The 23,374-nt window shown below is 38.4% G+C and overlaps 2 protein-coding genes across 7 annotated transcripts; both read right to left on the reverse strand.

Moving 5' to 3' along the window:
- Positions 1-67: 67 nt before the first annotated feature.
- On the reverse strand, positions 68-22,810 carry LOC118207570 (tumor necrosis factor receptor superfamily member 14-like). 6 transcript variants are annotated; one of them, XM_035381303.1, is made up of 10 exons: positions 22,651-22,810; positions 5,587-5,618; positions 4,371-4,464; positions 4,080-4,205; positions 3,706-3,864; positions 3,298-3,388; positions 2,981-3,126; positions 2,601-2,620; positions 2,348-2,406; positions 68-1,400 (listed from the first exon to the last, which is right to left on the reverse strand). In XM_035381303.1, the coding sequence occupies exons 2-10, from the start codon at positions 5,608-5,610 to the stop codon at positions 1,151-1,153; spliced, it is 969 nt and encodes a 322-aa protein (XP_035237194.1). In that variant the 5' UTR covers positions 5,611-5,618; positions 22,651-22,810; the 3' UTR covers positions 68-1,150. The 6 variants fall into 6 exon arrangements, with proteins under 6 accessions (XP_035237194.1, XP_035237192.1, XP_035237190.1 ...); XM_035381301.1 differs by lacking the exons at positions 2,981-3,126; positions 3,298-3,388; positions 3,706-3,864; ... (2 more) ...; positions 5,587-5,618; positions 22,651-22,810 and adding exons at positions 10,571-10,722; positions 10,903-10,993; positions 11,365-11,520; ... (2 more) ...; positions 15,995-16,076; positions 16,131-16,198; XM_035381299.1 differs by lacking the exons at positions 2,981-3,126; positions 3,298-3,388; positions 3,706-3,864; ... (2 more) ...; positions 5,587-5,618; positions 22,651-22,810 and adding exons at positions 10,571-10,722; positions 10,903-10,993; positions 11,365-11,520; ... (2 more) ...; positions 15,995-16,080; positions 16,131-16,196.
- LOC118207573 (tumor necrosis factor receptor superfamily member 14-like) lies at positions 18,511-22,751 on the reverse strand. Its single transcript, XM_035381306.1, has 9 exons — positions 22,619-22,751; positions 21,427-21,520; positions 21,136-21,261; positions 20,762-20,920; positions 20,354-20,444; positions 20,015-20,181; positions 19,697-19,716; positions 19,472-19,529; positions 18,511-18,885 (listed from the first exon to the last, which is right to left on the reverse strand). The coding sequence occupies exons 1-9, from the start codon at positions 22,640-22,642 to the stop codon at positions 18,824-18,826; spliced, it is 801 nt and encodes a 266-aa protein (XP_035237197.1). The 5' UTR covers positions 22,643-22,751; the 3' UTR covers positions 18,511-18,823.
- Positions 22,811-23,374: the final 564 nt, after the last annotated feature.

Below are 23,374 nucleotides of genomic sequence, written 5' to 3' on the forward strand. Positions count from 1 at the left end.
TTTGACTGCAGTGTTGCACCTTTACTATTTATACAAATACTTACAAAACCGTGTCACAAGCAATAAATGACATAAGACATCTTCATATCCTTTATCCATGAAACAAGGAATAGCATACAGAAACAGCACTGTGTAACAAGGCATTCAGAGTGGATTACACTATCAAAATAGAACACAAAAATAATAGTGAACTCCAGGAAAATGAGGGAAGCTTCCAGTGTCAACAAGTAGAGTTTAAGCAAAAAACAGCAGTCAGCTCAGTTTTCTATCTTGATTTGCTATACATTTTTTCATATAGTCTGTCTCTCATGAAAACTCCCTTTTTAATGCTCATATAGGGTCAGAGGTTCAGGTTGGTGGAGTGCAACCTTTAGCGTTGCCTCAAGTCTTTGTACCTGCCAGGAGGCCGAACAGCTGGACTGCTTCTGGTTGGGCATGTGGGATCCACCACAGGTGAACTCTGGTTGCAGGTGTGCTGTGGAGCCTGTGCTGGCTGGTTCTCTGGCTCCGTGTATTCACTCTTTTGATACTCAAACTCTGCCAGTGGCTTCGGATCTGTGGTCTAATTTGGATGAGTTTTGCTCATATGGTGCCTGTTGCGCGGAAAAGCTGACTAAATGGCGTGAGTGCGTTGTATGAGCAGAGCTCAACCCTCCTGTCAGTGACTATGGTTTCATCCTTGTTTGGTCTCCATGCTTCCAGAGATGAGTTCTGTTAATGGATTTGCTCCGTAGTTGTTCCTCACAATGCTGCAAACATGCTTTATAGCCTGCCTGGGTTGCCTTTTAGGCACAAACATGTCTGATTTTGGCGGATCTGCCAGTCCTTGTGCCATTCATTGCTGCCAGTTCCAAGGTGTTATCTTGTGTTCCAAGTGTTATGCCTTTTCTTCCTCTGCTACATGGCCTGGCAAGCTATTCCACACAGTGACTATGCAGGATCTCCAACCATTTATCACACATACCTCTGACTGTCACCAGCTCGTCTCTTTCAGATCAAGCAGGTCTAATTTCAAGGTTATCCAAATGAATGAGATGATCCGTCCATCCGTCCATTCTCTAACCGCTCAGTCCAAGTCAGGTCAGGGTCGCGGTGGCAAAAAGGCAAGCAGAGCAGCCCAGACCTCCCCTGTAACTTCCGATAACTCATCTCAGTGGATCCCCAGGCAATACCAGGCCAGCCTTTGGATATCCCTCCAGCGTGTCCCAGGTCTGCCCCTCGGTCTCCTCCCCAGTGGCTGACCCCGGAACACCTCCAGAGGAAGGCGAACAGGAGGCATCCTTATCAGATGCCTGAACCACCTCAACTGACTCCTTTCAATGCAGGGGAGCAGCGGGTCTACTTTGATGTCCTCCCTGATAGCTGAGCTCCTCACCCTATCAAAGAGTAAGTCCTGCCACGTTACGGAGAAATTTTAACATGTAAGAACAACTCCATGCACACAGTAGACAGCTGCGACAGCTGCACTACTAACTGCACCCAGCCCGTATAACAGTATTTTTATCAGTCTTCATGAGTCATATGTACCCTAACCGTCATCCTACAGCTGATCTATCCTGTTCATCATCACTTGGTGTTTCCTAGTGAAGTGGAGACTTCATCTCAGTAAATACAGTATTAATCATAAAAGTACAGATGTCATTTCATAACAGTAAGAGAGACTCCAGAATTAAACTAACTTTATAGCAAATAAAAGTCTGTTCTTGAAAGGTTTTAGAAACATTAAGTGCATAATGTAAAAACGTTTCTCACATACCATGTTCTGCCCTCTGCTCCCTGAAAGCAAAATAAGGGTTAATTATTTAATTACTAGATAACAACATTTACATTTTTCTGAATAACTTATGTAACATTGCATTACTTTTCCTTTTTGATTTTCTTGTTTAATTCTTTAATATGCTAACCACTCATATCGCTTGTATAAATATGAAGATTTCTGTTCACATTAAAAACTGCTATTAAAACAGCATCACCCTTTACATGTTTATTCAATTAAATTTTAAAAAGTCTTACCAGGTAGATGAGGAAACTTACTTAAAATGAAAATGGTTCTTAAAATGACAACTGATACTTCTAATACAGGCAGCACAGTAACTATGAGAATATCTTGGTCCACATTCACGGTCCAACGTGTTTTTTCCTTTTAGAATTCATCTTCATAATTGTGTTCAATTGGTAAAAGAATACATTAACCGGACCCATCCCTCATTAAAATGTAAAGAATCGAAATGGTTTTAACATAGCAGAACAATTCCATGTATCAGGGGCAGTACTAGCTGCACACAGCCCACCTAATAGTATTTTTATCAGTCTTTGTTATTTCCCCATAAAGTCATGGGCTCCTTTACCTTCATCCTGTGGCTGGCTTACGCTGTTCATTCTTTCACCTTCTGTCAAATCTGTTGCCTAGCAAAGTGGAGACTTCATCTCAGTAAATACAGCAATAACCATGAAAGCGTATTTGCTTTGTCAAAAGAGGTCATTGCGTAGCCCCAGGAGTGACTCCTGAATTAATTAAATTAACTTTATAGCAAATGAAATTCTGCTCTAGAAAGATATTTGAAAAGTTAGGCACATGACGTAAAAAGCTTCTCACGTACCACGTTCTTCTTTCTCCTCTCTGGAAGCAAAATAATGGTTCATTATTTAATTACTTGATAACTACATTAAATTTGTTTTAATAACTTAAATATATAACATTATATCATTACCTTTCCTTTTTTATTTTCTTGTTTAACATTGAATATCACCAATAAACCAATTGAGTACTACATTGTACATTACTTTTCCTTTTTGAATTGCCTGAATAAATACTAAATATTTAATATGCCAACCACTCATCTCTTGTATAAATACAAGGATTTCAATTCACAAAATATGGGTAGCACAGCCAATCTTAAACTGCTATTCAAACTGCATCACCATTTACAAGTTTATTAAAAATAAAATTCAGTCTTACCAGATAGAGGGAGAAACTTACTTAAAATGAAAATGATTGCTAAAATAACAACTAAAGCAAGGAGCACAGACACAATAACGATGTAAACAGGAATATTTCTTGGTCCACATTCACTATCCGATGTGTTTGTTCCTGCTGTAATTTCCTGCATTCCCAAGGACTGGCAACTGTCAAAAAAATAAACATATTATAAGTCCAAATCTCAAATAAACCTTAGGGTTATATTTATCAATACACAAATAAGAATGAGTAACAACTCCTTTTTGGTATGCTATACCCCAGACTGATTTACTCATCTGGAAAATGATGTTATTTGGGAATAAATGTAGGAAACTTACTCTGTGTGTGGTTTGCAGTATGCAGACGAGGATTCATTGGAAAAAGTTTTATCAGGACAGTCTCCACATTTGGTATTAGCCGATGTTGTTCCTGTGCAAATATATATTGGAAGGTAAGTCAAGAAATTAAAAATCTCAGAAGTTTTCAGAAATGTAGACGGTGCAGTTAAGTGAGTTAATTTTACTAAACAGACACGGATAAAAAAGGAATAGTTCACTTTGTGGAGTTGTTCGATACCATTTCAGTTTTAGTGATGAAGGATATTTTAGATACCTACAGAAGTTTTTGGTGATCTGCCAGTATTGTGAGAAATATGGCTGTTGTAGGAGCATCCGCCAATCAAAAACATACACTGGAATATAAAAAAAACTCTCAACTGTCCCTTCAAGATATTAATTCAATCTAACCGTTGCGTATGATGAATTGTCCATGCCAGCAGATGGTGTGTTTCTGTGCAAATGTGCACCCCTTATAATCGGTCTTAGTGCAGTAGTGGTGATCCAGAGGCCCACACACTGTGTCAGAGGTGGGGGTGCACTCCCTGACTATTTTTAAAGCAGAATAGCCTGTAGAAGAAGAGAGAATAAAGACCCATATTAACACATTATATGAGCATGTTGACAACAGACCTGTTAACACTAAATTATGAGTTCTGAAGTGAAAACAGAATGTTACATTTTTATTCCTTTACAAAATGTATATTATTACAAAGATAGTCAAGCAAGTTACAAATGGCCATGTCATGAATGAACACGTTAGTTGAATATGAATCTTTTCTCACCTGGGTCACACATTCTGCAAGGCAAACATTCGGGAAGACTGCTTGGCACGTCAATGAATGTTTTTTGAGCACATGGCACACATGAGGTACTACCAAATTTTGTGCAGTGTTCATGAACATGTGTCCCTAATGGGGAAAAACAATCACAAAACAAAGCTAAAATGTACCCATTTGAAACAACAAACTAAAGAACTAAAGACAACAAAATAAAGAGCACTTTCAATTTTTAACCCCTACAATCCAACATCTACTGCATTAGAAGCTTTATTCTGATAAAAGATGGTGACTTACCAGGTGTGCACCTTGGACAGCACTCTCCATTAATTTCATATTCTGCACTTCCACAGGAATAGGCGAAGCCACAGAACAGGAGCAATAGATTTGCCTGAAGCATATGAAATATTACAAATTACACTCAGAAACTTTACTTTACTTTACACTCTTTAAATTTACTATTATTACTGGTTTCAACTGAATATCCAATAGAAGTAACAAGTGACAGCACATTTAGAAAAATGGGTATATCGTCCTGAGACCCAGCAGAATTTTTTTTAGGTTTATTAAATTTTTTATATAATACAACTTTCTTGAATGGCGAAACATGTTGCACTGAAAATATTTTCAAAAATATTTATTTTTCTTGAATTTCCCTTATCATGTAGGTTTCAGCAAAGTTGAATATATGGTTCTTGAGATTAATACCAGAGACTCAGACTGCAGATGTGCCCTGCAGGCTAACTCGAATCTACCATTAGGGTGACTTGGTGCACACTCCAGAACCCAGCACGTGAAAGGAAAAATCAAAATCAAACTGTGCAACACCGACAGAAACGGCTGAACTTTCTGGTACAGAAACAAGTGTATGCAACTTATTAGTTACACCATTATTGCAAGGCGTTTGACTAAATGTTGAACACCATTCCACGAGTATTCATAACAAATTTAATTTCACTGGTTTTCAAGGGACATTCTAACACATTCGCCATAATAAGGCAGATCATATCTCGTAGGCTATCTTGGGGAGGACCCTGCCTATTGGATTTTGGCGCATTTCAGCATCTTGATGTTTAATTTAAGACATCGATTGACAACAGATTTCAACAAAAACGGCTTGTTTACAAGAATTTAACTGGGTGCTAACTGAAGCACTATTATTATCATTATTTCACTGTTACGTTGCACACAACGCGAATTATGCAGACTACGCATAGGTATAAAACAGCCTTAAGAATGAAGGTAGTCGTGTATTACATACTTTTTCTGTCTGGTTGTATTAATCTGGCTACCTCTACGCAATACAGTCAACTTTACTTTAAGACTCAAGCGAATCGCTTTCTTTAGAACTATAACGGTCAGTAACAAAATCTAATTAGGCCTACGTAGCCTGCGCAACCTGCCGCAAAAATATGAATGATCTGCCCGTTCGCGAGTGCCGGACACAACACAAACTATGCAAACTATACAGAAGTATAAAACAACCTTTTCGGCGAACTTTCTTTGCGCTTACCACACGACATACGGGTGACGGCATGTTATAATTTTCAATGTATTGATTATGTAGATAGCCATCAATCAAATTTCATATTTTACCACCCAGAAAGTCATTGCTCGGGCGCATTAGACTACTTTCGAAAACTAGGGCTGGGCAAGCGCTGAACATTTCTGATTGGTCGAGTAGCCTACGCCCAGCATTTTATTTCAACCACCATTGTTAAAGATCTGCAGCGGCAAACTGATTTATTATTTTCAAAATAAGAACTTGAATTCAAACTTTGTTATGTTATAGCCTGCCAACGTCTACATATGAGAAATTAAGATGGAGGATTATTTCGTGTGCTGTTCTAACTAAAACTAAAATTAATAACTCCATTGCTAACCCTCATCAACTGTTCTCTATTTTCTCCTCTCTCCTCAGCACGCCTCCTCCCCCACCTCAGTTCTCCTTCGCAGCAGATGACTTCGCAGTTTTCTTGGACGAGAAGATTGCAGACACCCTGTTATGACCTCAGAAGTCAAGGGAATATGAGAAGGGGTATTTACCATAAAAGGATTATTGTGATGTAATCTGGGGAGGATGAAGTAAGAAAGAACAAAGTAAACTCAAACCAAGCTAACTCAATAGGAGTAAACTGCCTAACTATCTAATAAAAGTAAAGTTCAAACAAAAAATCCTACTTTTGACTAACTACCCTAACTAACCAAAACTAAACATACAGGAGGTGGCGTCCACTCCTAACCTAGGGTGTTTAGACAATCCACTAACTACGTGTAGCTGATCTCCAAATATCAGTTGTAATCTTATCTTCTGTGTCGCTGGTTTAACTGCACAATCATAGCATGATATCACAGGCTTAATAAGATACACGAAAGCATCAAGGTGGCTGGGAGATAATTAGATTAATCCAAAATGATGAGCTAGCTCTAGCTTTGCCCTGGCTATATTCAAAGAAACCACCCAGAGGAAGACAAAGCCAAAATCCTGTGTTTTTGGAAAACCTGTAACTACTTCAACTATTTTAATGTCCCTGAAAATAACCAATGTACAACCAAAGCTTCCTTATAAATATGTGCAATTGAATAATCATGATCCACTTATAAAAAATATTAAACGGATGCTGTTTCTTGTTAACCCTGTCTTCGACAACACTGTTCAGACCCGTATCAAGAGTGTAAAGTGCTGAAAACAGGTAAATAATTCACATGTACAGGATTTGGTCGTGTGATTTTTATTACCAGCCTGTCACCATTTGTATTTTGAATTTTATGTGTGTTACATAGGAAATTGAGCAATGTTGCATTTAGGCCTGCAGGTGTTTGAGTCGTCAAAGGGAAATTGTAAGTTCTTCTTGTTTGGATGAAGTAGTTGGAGAGGCTGAAGGCAAAAAACCCAGCTCTGCCCACCATGCTCTGCCCAATGGCACAAGAGGCGAGTTGGCGTGGTACCTGACTGTAATGCATGAGAAGGTGAGAGAAAACACCCGTGTGGTTGAATCCTGGTACTGCCGGTTTTTTAGAAAAGCTGTATTCATATACCATCCAAGTCTTATGACCATTTAATTATGGACACTGTACTGTGTTAATGTGTTTATATGTTACAGAATACTTCCTTCATTGTCAATCTGTGGATGATGTTTTTTTAGAATATATTGCCATTGTAGCTGAGTGCAATGAAGCAAAGTTTCTGATTCACTTTAAGCCTAATTCCATTGAAGATGAATAATTGCCGGTGTACTTTGCGTTGTAATTCTTTCCCAATGTTTTTTTAATATAATGAAATGTGAATTTAATGGTCAGATATACTAATGTGCACATGTATGCTGGTATTCAGCTATTATTGACTAGCCAGCAAATGGCTGTATATCTAAATAAGCACATTCACCAATTAGATAAGGTTAAATAAAAAGATAATAAAAAGATATTCTCTTAAAAAGATATGTGAATTTATAATAAGACGTCATGGATAATAAGAGTTAATGATACCAACTTTTGTCTTTTTTGCTCCAATGAACTCAATTCAGTTCAATTTTATTTGTATAGTGCAGGTATAAAAACAGAAAAATGTACATAAACAGTGCATGAATGTCAATCACAAGATAAAACTGAAGCTGGGCAAGGATAATTCTGTTCATGAGGAGAGACGAGTTGGAAGGCCAATGGGTGATAATGCCCGGCAGGTAACAGGTATGGAGTAGGAGCTGAACCAACTGCATCTGGAGGAGGGTGCTCCATCATTCTAATGGCTTCCATTCCATGCCCCTCTGGGGCAGTATAACTTTCAGCTCAAAACAACAGTTATCTCTGTTGTCCATCCTGAATTGACATATATCTTCCCTTACAGTAAGTCTGTCATATGAAGTCCTCTTCCAGCAGTGTTCTTCACCTTATAGATACTTGATACACACAAAAAAGAAGAATTATATAAAAGCAATTACATTACATTACAGGCATTTGGCAGACACTCTTATCCAGAGCGACGTACAACAAAGTGTATAACCATAACCAGGAACAAGTATGACGAAAACCCTAGAGAGAAGTACCGGTCCAAGTGCAGGGAACAACCGCACAGTTCAACTTGGACCCTGAAGGTTAAACTGATTAACACTAACACAACGAGAATGGCAACAACGCAGTCTATGGAAAAAATACAAGCAGTAGTTAAGACAGTTAATGCACCTAAGTCACCTACGAAACAGCTGCCTAGTTACAACCCTAAGCTTACAGTCATTTACAGGGGGGTAGGGAGGGATGGGGAGAGGTGCAGCCTGAAGAGGTGAGTCTTCAGTTGTCGCTTGAAATGGGTCAGTGTCTCAGCTGTTCTGACCTCCACGAGCAGGTCATTCCTGGGGCCAGAACAGACAGGAGACGTGTTCTGGAAGTGCAGGTGCGAAGAGGGGGAGGTGCCAGGCGTCCTGAGGTAGCAGAACGGGGGGATCTGGCTGGCATGTAGGGTTTGAACATCTTGTGGAGGTATGCTGGGGCTGATCCCTTGACTGCCTGGTATGCTAGGACCAATGTTTTAAATTTGATGCGAGCTATAACAGGCAGCGAGTGGAGGGTAGTGAGCAGGGGAGTGACGTGGGAGTGTCTGGGGAGGTTGAAGACCAGACGAGCAGCAGCATTCTGAATGAGTTGCAGGGGTCTGGTGGCAGATGCCGGTAGTCCAGCCAGAAGAGAGTTGCAGTAGTCCAGGCGGGATAGAACCATTGCTTGAACCAGGAGCTGGGTTGAGTAGGTGGTGAGAAAGGGGCGGATTCTCCGGATGTTATACAGGAAAAATCTGCATGCCCGGCTTACTGCTGCGATGTTCTTGGAGAGGGACAGCTTGTTGTCCACGACTCCGAGATTCTTGACACAGGGTGATGATGTCACTAAGGTGTCCCCTAGGGAAATGGAAAAGTCAAGGAGGGGAGAGGATAGAGCAGGAATAAAGATTAGCTCCGTCTTTCCCGGGTTGAGCTTCAGGCGGTGACTGTCCATTCAGCTCTGGATATCCCTCAGGCAAGCGGAGATGTGGGCAGGGACCTGTGTGTCCGATGGGGAGAAGGAGAGAAAGAGTTGCGTGTCGTCGGCATAGGAGTGATAGGACAAGCCATGGGCAGATATTACAGGGCCAAGGGATCTGGTGCAATGGAACATCAACTGAAATATAGCAGACAGCAATTTCTTAAGTAGTGCTGAGTCAATAATTACATCAAACATTTTACTTGTGTCAAGAATTGGGTTTTGAATTATTTATCACTTAAACATTCACACAGTAAGCATTTAATACAAGTTAATCTTTTCCAAAATGTTAAGTGTCAATCTTTAATTTTTTTTTCATATTAAAAATACCACATTTGATAACTTTTCACACAGGCATTTTTTGGAGAAATATCTATTCGATGAATTTACATTTTATAATTGCTCCTCTATGTGCTATTTTCCATTGGTGGTGTTGGGTATGTCAATCATGCTGGGAATGCACAAGATCGCGCAGGTGCCAAGTCTTTGGTTTGTGATACAAAATATGTACAGAAAAAAATCTAAAATTGAAACAGAATCAAAATGGTTTTACTATATCAGAGCAAGTCCATGCAAACTGTATCAGGGGCGGTTAGTTCAGGTGACAGCGGCAGTACTAGCTGCATACAGCCCATCTAATAGTGTTTTTATCTGTCTTTGTTATTTCCCCATAAAGTCATGTGCTCCATTACATTACAGGCATATAGCAGACACTCTTATCCAGAGCGACTTACACAACTTTTGCATAGCATTTTACATTGTATCTATTTATACAGCTGGATATATACTGAAGCAATTTCGGTTAAGTACCTTGCTCAAGGGTACAACAGCAGTGTCCTACCCGGGAATCGAACCTGCGACCTTTCGGTTACAAGCCCAGTTCCTTACCCACTGTGCTACACTCTGTCCATCCATGCTCCCTTACCTTCATCTTGTGGCTGCTTCGTCTTTCTCTTTCTGCCAGATCTGTTGGTTAGCAAATAGGAGATTTTATCTCAGTAAATACAGTATTAACCATAAAAGCCCCAGAAGTGACTCCTGAATGAATTAAATTAATTAACCTTATAGCAAATGAAATTCTGCTATAGAAAGATATTTGAAAAGTTAGACACATGATGTAAAAAACTTCTCACGTACCATGTTCTTCATTCTCTCTGAAAGTAAAATAATGGATTGTTGTTTAATTACTTGATAACAGTTAAAATTGTTCTGAATAATGTAACATTACATTACCTTTCCTTTATTATTTTCTTGTTTAATCCTTTAACATTGAATATAAGCAATCAACCAATGGAGTATTGAATTTGCTTTTTTTTTTTCATTACTTTTGATTTTTGAATTCCCTGATTAATTATTAAATATTTAATATGCTAACCACTCATATCTATTGTATAAATACAAGGATTTCAATTCAGAAACTACTGCATCACCATTTACAAGTTTATTAAAAATAAAATTCAAAGTCTTACCAGATAGAGGGAGAAACTTACTTAAAATGAAAATGACTGTCAATATGACAACTGATACTAATACAAGTAGCACAGTCACAATAAAGATGGAAACAGGAATATTTCCTGGTCCACATTCATTGTCCAATGTGTTTGTTCCTGCTGTCATTTCCTGAAGTCCCAAGGACTGGCAACTGTCAAAAAATATTTTATAAGATATTAGAAGTCCAAATCTCAAATAAACCTTAGGGTTATATTTATCAATACACAAATAACAATGAGTAAGTACTCCTGTTTGGTTTTGCTTTATCCCAGACTGATTTACTCATCTGGAAACCTGGAAAGTTATTTGGGAATAAACATAGGAAACTTACTCTGTGTGTGGTTTGCAGTATGCAGAAAAGTCTTCATTTGAAAAAGTTTTATCAGGACAGTATCCACATTCGGTATTAGTCAATGTTGTTCCTGTGCAAATGTATATTGGAAGGCATGTCAAGACATTAAAAACCTTAAAAAACGTTTTCAGAAACATAGACTGTGCAGTTAAGTGAGTTAATTTTACTAAACGGACACAGATAAAAAAAGGAATAGTTCATTTTGTGGAGTTGTCTGATACTATTTCAGTTTTAGTGTATGTTCCTAATTGGCCCAGATGAAGGATACTCTATATGATGCCTACAGAAGTTTTTGGTGATCTGCCAGTATTGTGAAAAATATATCTACTTCCTCAGGGTGAACCACGTTGTAGGGGCATCCACCAATCAAAAACATACACTAACCCTGGAATCTATTTTTAAAAACCCAACTGTCCCTTCAAGATATTAATGCAATCCAACCTTTGTGTATGATAAACTGTCCAGGCCTGCAGATGGTGTGTTTCTGCGCAAAGCTACACCCCTTATTATCAGTCTTGGTGCAGTAGTGGTGATCCAGAGGCCCACACACTGTGTCAGAGGTGGGGGTGCACTCTCTCTCTGTTTTTAAACCCAAGTCTGTGGAGGAACGGCAAATAAAGACCCATATTAACACATTATTTGAGTATTTCGATAACAGACCTGTTCATCATTCACCATCAAGTCAAAACAGCATATTGAATTTTAATCACTGTAAGAAATCTTTTATATATTATTAAAAAGACAGTCAAGCATGTTGCAAATGGCCATGTCATGAATGAACACATTAGTTGAACATGAATCTTTTCTCACCTGGGTCACACACTGTACAAGACAAACAATGAGCCAGGCCGTTGGGCACATCAATGAATGATTTTTGAGTGCACGGTACACAGGAGGTGCTAGTGTACTCCGTGCAGTGTTTATAAACACGTGTCCCTAATCAGAAAAAATGACACAAAACAAAGCCAAAATGTACCCATTTGAAATGACATTTCCATGATGACAAATTAAAGAGCGCCTTCATTTTTTAACCCCTGCAAGCCAAAATCTACTGCATTAGAAGCTTTATTCTGACAAAAGATGGTGACTTACCAGGTGTGCACATTGGACAGCACTCTCCATAAATTTCATATTCTGCACTTCCACAGGAATAGGCAAGGCCACAGAACAGGAGCAATAGACATGCCTGAAGAATATGCAATAGTAGAAATTACACTCAGAAACTGTTTACAGTTATTTCTGGTTTCAAATGATTACCTGCTATTAGTACTACTAGTACTAACAAGTGATTTCTGAGGTTATGACAGCACATTTAGAAAGAAGAGTATATCATCCTGAGAGCTGGCAGAAAGTATTATAAGTATCATGTTTTTAAAGGTACTGACATGAGTCTGTTACCATAGAATAATCTATTACCAGTGTTTTTGAATGTAAAGCATATATTTCAGGTATTATCTTAATTACATTAGCGAATGCTTTATTCCCTCATTTGATGTGCTTTTAAGCGCTAATAGGGTCGTTTTTAAAAATTACATTACATTACATTATAGATTCTTAGCAGACGCTCTTATCCAGAGCGACTTACAACAAGTGCATTACAAAACTCAGAGACAAGCGCTTTACAACATTCCTGCAAGAGAGCTACAATAGGTATAACTTTGCAAAAAGTGTGAATTGTACCCCTTTTTTTTTTTTTTTTTTTTTTTTTTTAAATATATATAAATTCCCACCCCCCACCCACCTAGTTGTAGATGAACCTAGTTACATGAAAATAACATGACGCGTGGTTACTCAGTTGAGGTTTAATGGATGTTAGAGGGTAGTGGGGGGTGATGAGGTGAGATGTAGCTTGAAGAGGTGAGTCTTCAGTCTACGTTTGAAGACGGCCAGGGTCTCTGCTGTTCTGACTTGCACAGGAAGGTCATTCCACCACCGTGGGGCTAGAACAGACAGGAGGCGTGACCGGGTGCTGGTGCGAGCCGGGGCAGGGACCAGGCGACATGTGGCAGCAGAACGGAGAGGTCTAGCTGGGGTGTAGGGTCTGATGAGTTGACGTAGATAGGGAGGGGCTGACCCCCTGGCTGCTTTGAAGGCAAGCACTAATGTTTTAAATTTGATGCGAGCCATCACGGGGAGCCAGTGGAGGGTGGTGAGCAGGGGGGTAACGTGGGAATGTCTGGGGAGGTTGAAGACCAGACGCGCTGCTGCGTTCTGGATGAGTTGCAGGGGTCTGATAGATGATGCTGGGAGGCCAGCAAGCAGGGAGTTACAGTAGTCCAGGCGGGACAGGACCACTGCCTGGACGAGGAGTTGGGTCGAGTAAGTTGTGAGGAAGGGGCGGATCCTCCGGATGTTATACAGGAAGAACCTGCATGAACGTGTCACTGCTGAAATGTGCTCGGTGAGGGACAGTCTGTTGTCCATCACCACGCCAAGGTTTCTAGTTGAGGGTGATGGTGTGAGGATGGTATTACCTAGAATATATTTTTTAATACATTATATATTTTACCAGGATGGCATATGACCTCCAAAAGTATTGGAACTATAGAGAGGAATTAGTTATGTTTGCCTCTCAGTGACAGTAGCTCTAGGCCAACAGGTGCTAGCTTGGTCATGGGCAGAGAACCTGGCTCTCTACCCAGGATCCTCCTCTTTTGTTCCTCCTTGCCACTCTCACAAGAGGGTGTCATGAATTCTTTTCACCTGTTGTCTAATTTGACTGTATGTTCCGTTGTTCAGTTGGACTCATCTGTGCCTCATTGTTTTCCTTAAGCCCTACTCAGATCTATCTCAGTGCTCAGTCTTGAGCTTACCTTGCCTTTGTTTCTGCTCTGTGTTGACTGCTATGCTTTTATTTTCTCTAGATTTTTTGAGTCCTGCTTGTTTTCTGCATTTGAGATTACTCTTTACACTGTCACATACCGCATATAACGTCATCTTGGAACATCTGAATTATTTGTTAACAACACATTGATAACTTCTCATATAATTTCTATTGAAATCTGAAATGAAGCTATGAAATATAAAAATATTAATGCTATTCATATGCCACCATATTTATGGCAAGTAAAAATTTTGTCTGTGACGTAGCCTATATAATTTTCATGACATGTTCAGAACCAAATCCGTTCTATTTGAGAGTCTTTACCTTTTCAATTATTGTATTTTCCCCAAGCGTTTAAACTTAAACTGTGTGATGGCAGTTGAAATGTCAGTGGTAGAGATGTGTGTGAGAGAAAGAGGGGGGGGGGGGGGTTGGGGGTTTTAGAGCTTCAGCACCCATGGCCCCACAGGGGTCTTTGTTTCAGCCTTGCCTACAGGGGACAGAAATGAATTGCCAAGTTGCAGGAAGATATATCTGTGAAATAATTGTGATAAGGGAGTAAACAGTATTCTATTTTTGTTTGACACTCAAACAAAAACTGAAACAGGGAACAGAAAGAAGTCAGAAACAGGAAAGTGTGAGAATGTCCTAACAGAAGCACCAAACAAAAACTGAAACAGGGAACAGAAAGAAGTCAGAAACAGGAAAGTGTGAGAATGTCCTAACAGAAGCACCAAAGCTATTCTAAATAAAATAATGAGGCAAAACTTTAATCTCTTACCATCCATAAAGGGACTTTAAAATGCCACATATCTAATTTTCATTGAAAGCATATTCCTGTGCACAATAAAATATACCGTGATAATTTAACTCCAGGAGGGAGTGCAGATCTATGCCAGGTGTGTTAGCTTTGCTGATGCAACAATAGAGGCTATACAATCAATGCAACCAGACAAATACAATATTACAAGTTTTTACCATGTGGCACTGAAAATCCCAAAAACGCTGATTCAGTGAAGTAACGCTAAAGGTGGTGGCACTTTCGTTTCAAATCTGGACAGGAACATTCCAAACGACCAGCGATGTAAAATATCTATTTAAACGTGAAAATGCCACAGATTCAAACATTAACGTACCCCGTTAGTTGGCGGATTATTTTGTTGACATTTTAACGTTGAAATTGACATTTTACATCGCTGGTCTTTCATTCCAATGGAAGCAGTTGTTGATCACTTGCGGCCTCTACCGGCCGGTTAGGAGGAGTGAGAAGTTAGCAGTCAATGTATTTCAATGGATAACAATGATGGAAATTAATTCAAATAAAATACTTGTCGTTGACCGATTTGCAAAATATTCGAGAATTCAGGTCCTTGGCCTGCTCTCTATGGAATGCCATTTAATTCAATATTAAATAAATAAATATGCCTATGAAATAAATAAATGGCTATGAAATAAATCCTGAAATAAATAAATGAGGCAATAAATATATAAATCAGTCAATATTGTTCAATAAATAAATAAATTTATGTTTTTATTTCAAAATATTTTTCAAAGGATTTCTTTTATTTATTTCCGGGCACTTTTATTTCATAATTCCGCATTTATTTATTTCATGCCACATTTATTTATTTCATGTCACATTCATTTATTTCCATCTGTTATATTCAAATTAATGGGGCGTGGTTATCTCACAGATTCACACCAAAGCAACAGCACCAGAACAGCACTGAATCTATATAGCCTATGTTGTGCGGACAATGTGGAAGACATCGGTGGGCTCCGAGCTACCATGCTATCCTTAGCAAGTCAAATAGATCAACATGGTTTATCAGCGGATACTATTTTGGCCAGACTACTATTTACAACAGACTACTATTTTGGGTTATTGCCATTGGGTTGTGCTAGCTAGGCTATACCATAAGGTCTCGTCGCATTGCGATCAGTAAAAAGTAACAACACGCACTTGCTTCGTGTGAGGTTTGATCACCACTGCAGTGAAATTAAGATTCAACCAAGACTGTAGAAAAACAACAACCGCACACGCACCTGAAACTGCGTCGCAAACATAGACAGGCTACAACTTCAGTTAATTTGATCATACATTACAGATTTTTTTTTTTTTACCTGTCCCATCGGACAACTGGAAGAGCCATTCCACTTGTGCGATCATAAAGTTTGCTTGTCCCAGACAAGCGTTTATGTCGAGCTCGGCATAACCTAATAAACCAGAATAAATTTAAGACTTACCGGACTCGCCAGTGTATTGAGAACCATTTGTCCTTGGAATCTGTACTTAGTTTGAAACTAACTTAGCTATATATATATATATATATATATATATATATATATATATATATATATATATATATATATATATATATATCAGAGTCCAAACGTCTGCTGCGTTAGGTTACAGGCTGTTTTATACTTCCGCATAGGTGTTGTGCGGAAGGTCGCAGGTAGACGTGACGTAGGCTAGCACCTATCAAGAATGTAAAAGCGCGTAGTTTGCTCAGAGCGAGAGCGGCTCTTTGACGCTGTGGACATGGGATCATGGGATGCATAGCCTACATAAACTTTCATGCTTGAGTAATCCAGGAGCTCCGAAGGCTGTTTTCAGTGTTAGTTATCTGGAAGGTTCCTTTACCAAAGGGTAACGCAATTAATAAAATAAAATATATATTTTGTTGCCTAAAAATGTACAAATGTATATTTTGGAAATAATGTAGCCTGTGTTGTAATTATAGCCGACAGTGCATTAATAAACAAGAAAAAAATGTAACAAAACCTTTCCGATATGATACTTAGCAACGCTGACAACAAAGTAGAATCGTCGGTTCAATGTTCTTCTAGTTCTGCATTCAGTTAAAACCACAGATTGTTTGGTAGCTTCCACTTTGACGGTATATTCGTCCCTTTCAAACTAAATGTCCAGTCAAATGCTTTTTGGGAGTCATTTTAAAATTCATTCTACAGGTCGGTGTGGACAGCAGCTTATTTAGCCTTCCAGATAAAATATATATATATGCTGCAAATGAAATCTGTACTCCCCTGTACTCAGGGGAACTCTTTCCAGGGGCAATGATGGCAGCTGTGCAGGAGAAGATCCCGTTGAGAAGGCCAAAGACAGCCCACTGGAGTGGAGTGAAAACTCAAAGCCTGCAGCCGCAGATATCATGCTGTCGAACTCACACAGCAAGGTGACTGTAGAATTATAATGGATAAAGAACGTGGGCTTGTAACTCAAAGGCTGCAGAGTTGATTCCCAGTTTAGAAGCGGTTGTAGTACCCTTCAGCAAGGTACTTACGGTAAAACTGCTGAAAAGTATATATCCAACTGTATAAATGGATGCTATGTAATGAAGCAAAAAAAAAAAGTTGTGCAAGTTGCTTTGGACGAGCAATTGCTAAATGCCAGTAATGGAATGTTAATATTTTCCCACGCTGCATCGCTTGTCTTGTGCAGACAGTCAGTGTCTGAAGTGTCCCAACACTTCAACCAACCGTCTCAAACCCAGTAAGTCTGCACTCTTCACAAGATGAAAGTTCACCTATATATAGCTGATCTCCAAATATCAGTTGTAATCTTATCTTCTGTTTCGCTGGTTTAACTGCACAATCATAGCATGATATCACAGGCTTAATAAGATACACAAAAGCATCAAGGTGGCTGGGAGATAATTAGATTAATGCAAAATGATGAGCTAGCTCTAGCTTTGCCCTGGCTATGTTTAAAGAAACCACCCAGAGGAAGACAAAGCCAAAATCTTGTGTTTTTATGAAACCTGTAACTACTTCAACTATTTTAATGTCCCAGAAAATAAACAGTGTACAACCAAAGCTTCCTTATAAATATGTGCAATTGAATAATCATGATCTACTTATAAAAAATATTAAACGGATGCTGTTTCTTGTTAACGCTGTCTTCAACAACACTGTGTTCAGACCTGTATCAAGGGTGTAAAGTGGTGAAAACAAGTAAACCATTCACATGTACAGGATTTGGTGGTGTGATTTTTATTACCAGTCTGTCACCATTTGTATTTTGAATTTTATGTGTGTTACATGGGAAATTGAGCAATGTTGCATTTAAGCCTGCAGGTGTTTGATTCGTCAAAGGTATATTCTAAGTTCTTCTTGTTTGGATGAAGTAGTTGGAGAGACTGAAGGCAAAAAACCCAGCTCTGCCCACCATGCTCTGCCCAATGGCACAAGAGGCTGACTGTAATGCATGAGAAGGTGAGAGAAAACACCTGTGTGGTTGAATCCTGGTACTGCCGGTTTTTTAGAAAAGCTGTATTCATATACCATCCATTTACAAGTCTTATGACCATTTGATCACGGACACTGTACTGTGTTAATGTGTTTATATGTTACAGAATACTTCCTTCATTGTCAATCTGTGGATGATGTTTTTTTAGAATATATTGCCATTGTAGCTGAGTGCAATGAAGCAAAGTTTCTGATTCACTTTAAGCCTAATTCCGTTGAAGATGAATACTTTTGCCGGTGTACTTTGCATTGTAATTCTTTCCCAATGCTTTTTTAATATAATGAAATTTGAATTTAATGGTCAGATATACTAATGTGCTCATGTATGCTGGTATTCAGCTATTATTGTCTAGCCAGAAAATGGTTGTATCTAAATAAGCACATTCACCAATTAGATAAGGTTAAATTAAAAAGATATGTGAATTGATAATAAGACGTCATGGATAATAAGAGTTAATGACACCAACTTTTGTCTTTTTGCTCCAATGAACTCAATTCAGTTCAATTTTATTTGTATAGTGCAGGTATAAAAACAGAAAAATGTACATAAACAGTGCATGAATGTCAATCACAAGATAAAACTGAAGCTGGGCAAGGATAACTCTGTTCATGAGGAGAGACGAGTTGGAAGGCCAATGGGTGATAATGCCAGGCTGGTAACAGGTATGGAGTAGGAGCTGAACCAACTGCATCTGGAGGAGGGTGCTCCATCATTCTAATGGCTGCCACTCTGGGGCAGTATAACTTTCAGCTCAAAACAACAGTTCTCTCTGTTGTCCATCCTGAATTGACATATTGCTTCTCTTACAGTAAGTCTGTCATATGAAGTCCTCTTCTAGCTGTGTTCTTCACCTTATAGATACTTGCTACACACAAAAAAGAAGAATTATATAAAAGCAATGGAACATCGACTGAACTATAGCAGACAGCAATTTTTTAAGTAGTGCTGAGTCAATAATTAAACATTTTACTTGTGTCAAGAATTGGGTTTTGAATTATTTATCACTTAAACATTTACACAGTAAGCATTTAATACAAGTTAATCTTTTCCAAAATGTTAATCTTTAATATTTTTTTCATATTAAAAATACCACATTTGATAACTGTTCACACTGGCATTTTTTGGAGCAATATCTATTCAATGAATTTACATTTTATAATTGCTCCTCTATGTGCTATTTTCCATTGGTGGTGTTGGGTATGTCAATCATGCTGGGAATGCACAAGATCGCGCAGGTGCCAAGTCTTTGGTTTGTGATACAAAATATGTACAGAAAAAATCTAAAATTAAAACAGAATCAAAATGGTTTTACCATATCAGAGCAAGTCCATGCAGACTGTATCAGGGGCAGTTGGTTCAGGTGACAGCGGCAGTACTAGCTGCATACAGCCCATCTAATAGTGTTTTTATCTGTCTTTGTTATTTCCCCATAAAGTCATGTGCTCCTTTACCTTCATCCTGTGGCTGGTTTGGCCTGTTCATTCTCTCATGTTCTGTCAGATATGTTGCCTAGCAAAGTGGAGACTTTATCTCAGTAAATACAGTATTATTAACCATAAAAGCCCCAGGAGTGATTCCTGAATTAATTAAATAAATTAACCTTATAGCAAATGAAATTCTTCTATAGAAAGATATTTGAAAAGTTAGGCACGTGATGTAAAAAGCTTCTCACGTACCATGTTCTTCCTTCTCCTCTCTGAAAGCAAAATAATGGATCGTTATTTAATTACTTGATAACATCTTAAATTGTTCTGAATAACTTAAAAATGTAACATTACATTACCTTTCCTTTATGATTTGCTTGTTTAATCCTTTAACATTGAATATAACCAATCAACCAATGGAGTACTGAATTTGCTTTTTTTTCTTTTCTTTTTTAATATATATTTAATATGCTAGCCACTCATATCTATTGTATAAATACAAGGATTTCAATTCAGAAAATACTGCATCACCACTTACAAGTTTATTCAAAATAAAATTCAAAGACTTACCATATAGAGGGAGAAACTTCTTTAAAATGAAAATTATTGCTAAAATAACAGCTAAAGGAAGGAGCGCAGACACAATAACGATGGAAACAGGAATATTTCTTGGTCCACATTCACTATCCAATGTGTTTGTTCCTGCTGTAGTTTCCTGCATTCCCAAGGACTGGCAACTGTCAAAAAAATAAACATATTACAAGTCCAAATCTCAAATAAACCTTTAGGGTTATATTTATCAATACACAAATAAGAATGAGTAACAACTCCTTTTTGGTATGCTATACCCCAGACTGATTCACTCATCTGGAAAATGATGTTATTTGGGAATAAATGTAGGAAACTTACTCTGTGTGTGGTTTACAGTATGCAGACGAGGATTCATTGGAAAAAGTTTTATCAGGACAGTCTCCACATTTGGTATTAGCCGATGTTGTTCCTGTGCAAATATATATTGGAAGGTAAGTCAAGAAATTAAAAATCTCCGAAGTTTTCAGAAATGTAGACGGTGCAGTTAAGTGAGTTAATTTTACTAAACAGACACGGATAAAAAAGGAATAGTTCACTTTGTGGAGTTGTTCGACACCATTTCAGTTTTAGTGATGAAGGATATTTTAGATACCCACAGAAGTTTTTGGTGATCTGCCAGTATTGTGAGAAATATGGCTGTTGTAGGAGCATCCGCCAATCAAAAACATACACTGGAATATAAAAAAAACTCTCAACTGTCCCTTCAAGATATTAATTCAATCTAACCGTTGCGTATGATGAATTGTCCATGCCTGCAGATGGTGTGTTTCTGTGCAAATGTGCACCCCTTATAATCGGTCTTAGTGCAGTAGTGGTGCTCCAGAGGCCCACACACTGTGTCAGAGGTGGGGGTGCACTCCCTGACTATTTTTAAAGCAGAATAGCCTGTAGAAGAAGAGAGAATAAAGACACATATTAACACATTATATGAGCATGTTGACAACAGACCTGTTAACACTAAATTATGAGTTCTGAAGTGAAAACAGAATGTTACATTTTTATTCCTTTACAAAATGTATATTATTACAAAGATAGTCAAGCAAGTTACAAATGGCCATGTCATGAATTAACACGTTAGTTGAATATGAATCTTTTCTCACCTGGGTCACACATTCTGCAAGGCAAACATTCGGGAAGATTGCTTGGCACGTCAATGAATGTTTTTTGAGCACATGGCACACATGAGGTACTACCAAATTTTGTGCAGTGTTCATGAACATGTGTCCCTAACAGGGAAAAACAATCACAAAACAAAGCTAAAATGTACCCATTTGAAACAACAAACTAAAGAACTAAAGACAACAAAATAAAGAGCACTTTCAATTTTTAACCCCTACAATCCAACATCTACTGCATTAGAAGCTTTATTCTGATAAAAGATGGTGACTTACCAGGTGTGCACCTTGGACAGCACTCTCCATTAATTTCATATTCTGCACTTCCACAGGAATAGGCGAAGCCACAGAACAGGAGCAATAGATTTGCCTGAAGCATATGAAATATTACAAATTACACTCAGAAACTATTTACTATTATTACTGGTTTCAACTGAATATCCAATAGAAGTAACAAGTGACAGCACATTTAGAAAAATGGGTATATCGTCCTGAGACCCAGCAGAATTTTTTTTAGGTTTATTAAATTTTTTATATAATACAACTTTCTTGAATGGCGAAACATGTTGCACTGAAAATATTTTCAAAAATATTTATTTTTCTTGAATTTCCCTTATCATGTAGGTTTCAGCAAAGTTGAATATATGGTTCTTGAGATTAATACCAGAGACTCAGACTGCAGATGTGCCCTGCAGGCTAACTCGAATCTACCATTAGGGTGACTTGGTGCACACTCCAGAACCCAGCACGTGAAAGGAAAAATCAAAATCAAACTGTGCAACACCGACAGAAACGGCTGAACTTTCTGGTACAGAAACAAGTGTATGCAACTTATTAGTTACACCATTATTGCAAGGCGTTTGACTAAATGTTGAACACCATTCCACGAGTATTCATAACAAATTTAATTTCACTGGTTTTCAAGGGACATTCTAACACATTCGCCATAATAAGGCAGATCATATCTCGTAGGCTATCTTGGGGAGGACCCTGCCTATTGGATTTTGGCGCATTTCAGCATCTTGATGTTTAATTTAAGACATCGATTGACAACAGATTTCAACAAAAACGGCTTGTTTACAAGAACTTAACTGGGTGCTAACTGAAGCACTATTATTATCATTATTTCACTGTTACGTTGCACACAACGCGAATTATGCAGACTACGCATAGGTATAAAACAGCCTTAAGAATGAAGGTAGTCGTGTATTACATACTTTTTCTGTCTGCTTGTATTATTCTGGCTACCTCTGGATACGTAATACAGTCAACTTTACTTTAAGACTCAAGCGAATCGCTTTCTTTAGAACTATAAAGTAACAAAATCTAATTAGGCATACACAGCGTGCGCAACCTGCCGCAAAAATATGAATGATCTGCGCGTTCGCGAGTGCCGGACACAACACAAACTATGCAGACTATGCAGAAGTATAAAACAACCTTTTCGGCGAACTTTCTTTGCACTTACCACACGACATGCGGGTGACGGCATGTTATAATTTTCAATGTATTGATTATGTAGATAGCCATCAACCAAATTTCATAACTTTGTTCATAACCGATTCCCGAGTAGGCTACTTCATAGGCTTCGCTGATTTTCTTATTAGTTAGCCCGTTCTAAAGCCACCAAAAGTACCCAGAACTTTTAGTCCCAGGAACTACTTTTTATATATAGTTGTGTTGAAAAAAGATACCCTTTATGCAAATTGATTAAGGAGGGTTGGAGCCCCACACCAATCAGGATGCTGGGCAGATTTTTTTTTTCTCCTAGGTTTTTTCACTGTCAAAGTCAGCTCTACCGCATGGTTGAGAAGTCAGTTAAAGGGTTAAGCAGAAGAAAACTTTAGTCACGAGTCTCTCACAATTTAGCAGACGCTCTTATCCAGAGCGACTTACACCACTTTTACATAGCATTTTACATTGTATCCATTTATACAGCTGGATATATACTGAAGCAATTCCGGTTAAGTACCTTGCTCAAGGGTACAACGGCAGTGTCCTTACCCGGGAATCGAACCTGCGACCTTTCGGTTACAAGCCCAGTTCCTTACCCTACACTCCGTCTGTGTGTATTCTCTGTTTAGGGCCCGATAGCAATTCAGTTTATTTTGGAGTTTGGTACAGGTCTTCCAATGTTCCAAATATATGTTTTTGATTTGTTTTATAGTTTGGTTAACTCTAATTGGCAATTGTGAAGCAGTGCTGATCTGAAGCTGGTTTGTGT

The sequence above is a fragment of the Anguilla anguilla genome, chromosome 11 (genome assembly GCF_013347855.1).
Source record: "Anguilla anguilla isolate fAngAng1 chromosome 11, fAngAng1.pri, whole genome shotgun sequence".
NCBI classification, from domain to species: Eukaryota; Metazoa; Chordata; class Actinopteri; order Anguilliformes; family Anguillidae; genus Anguilla; species Anguilla anguilla.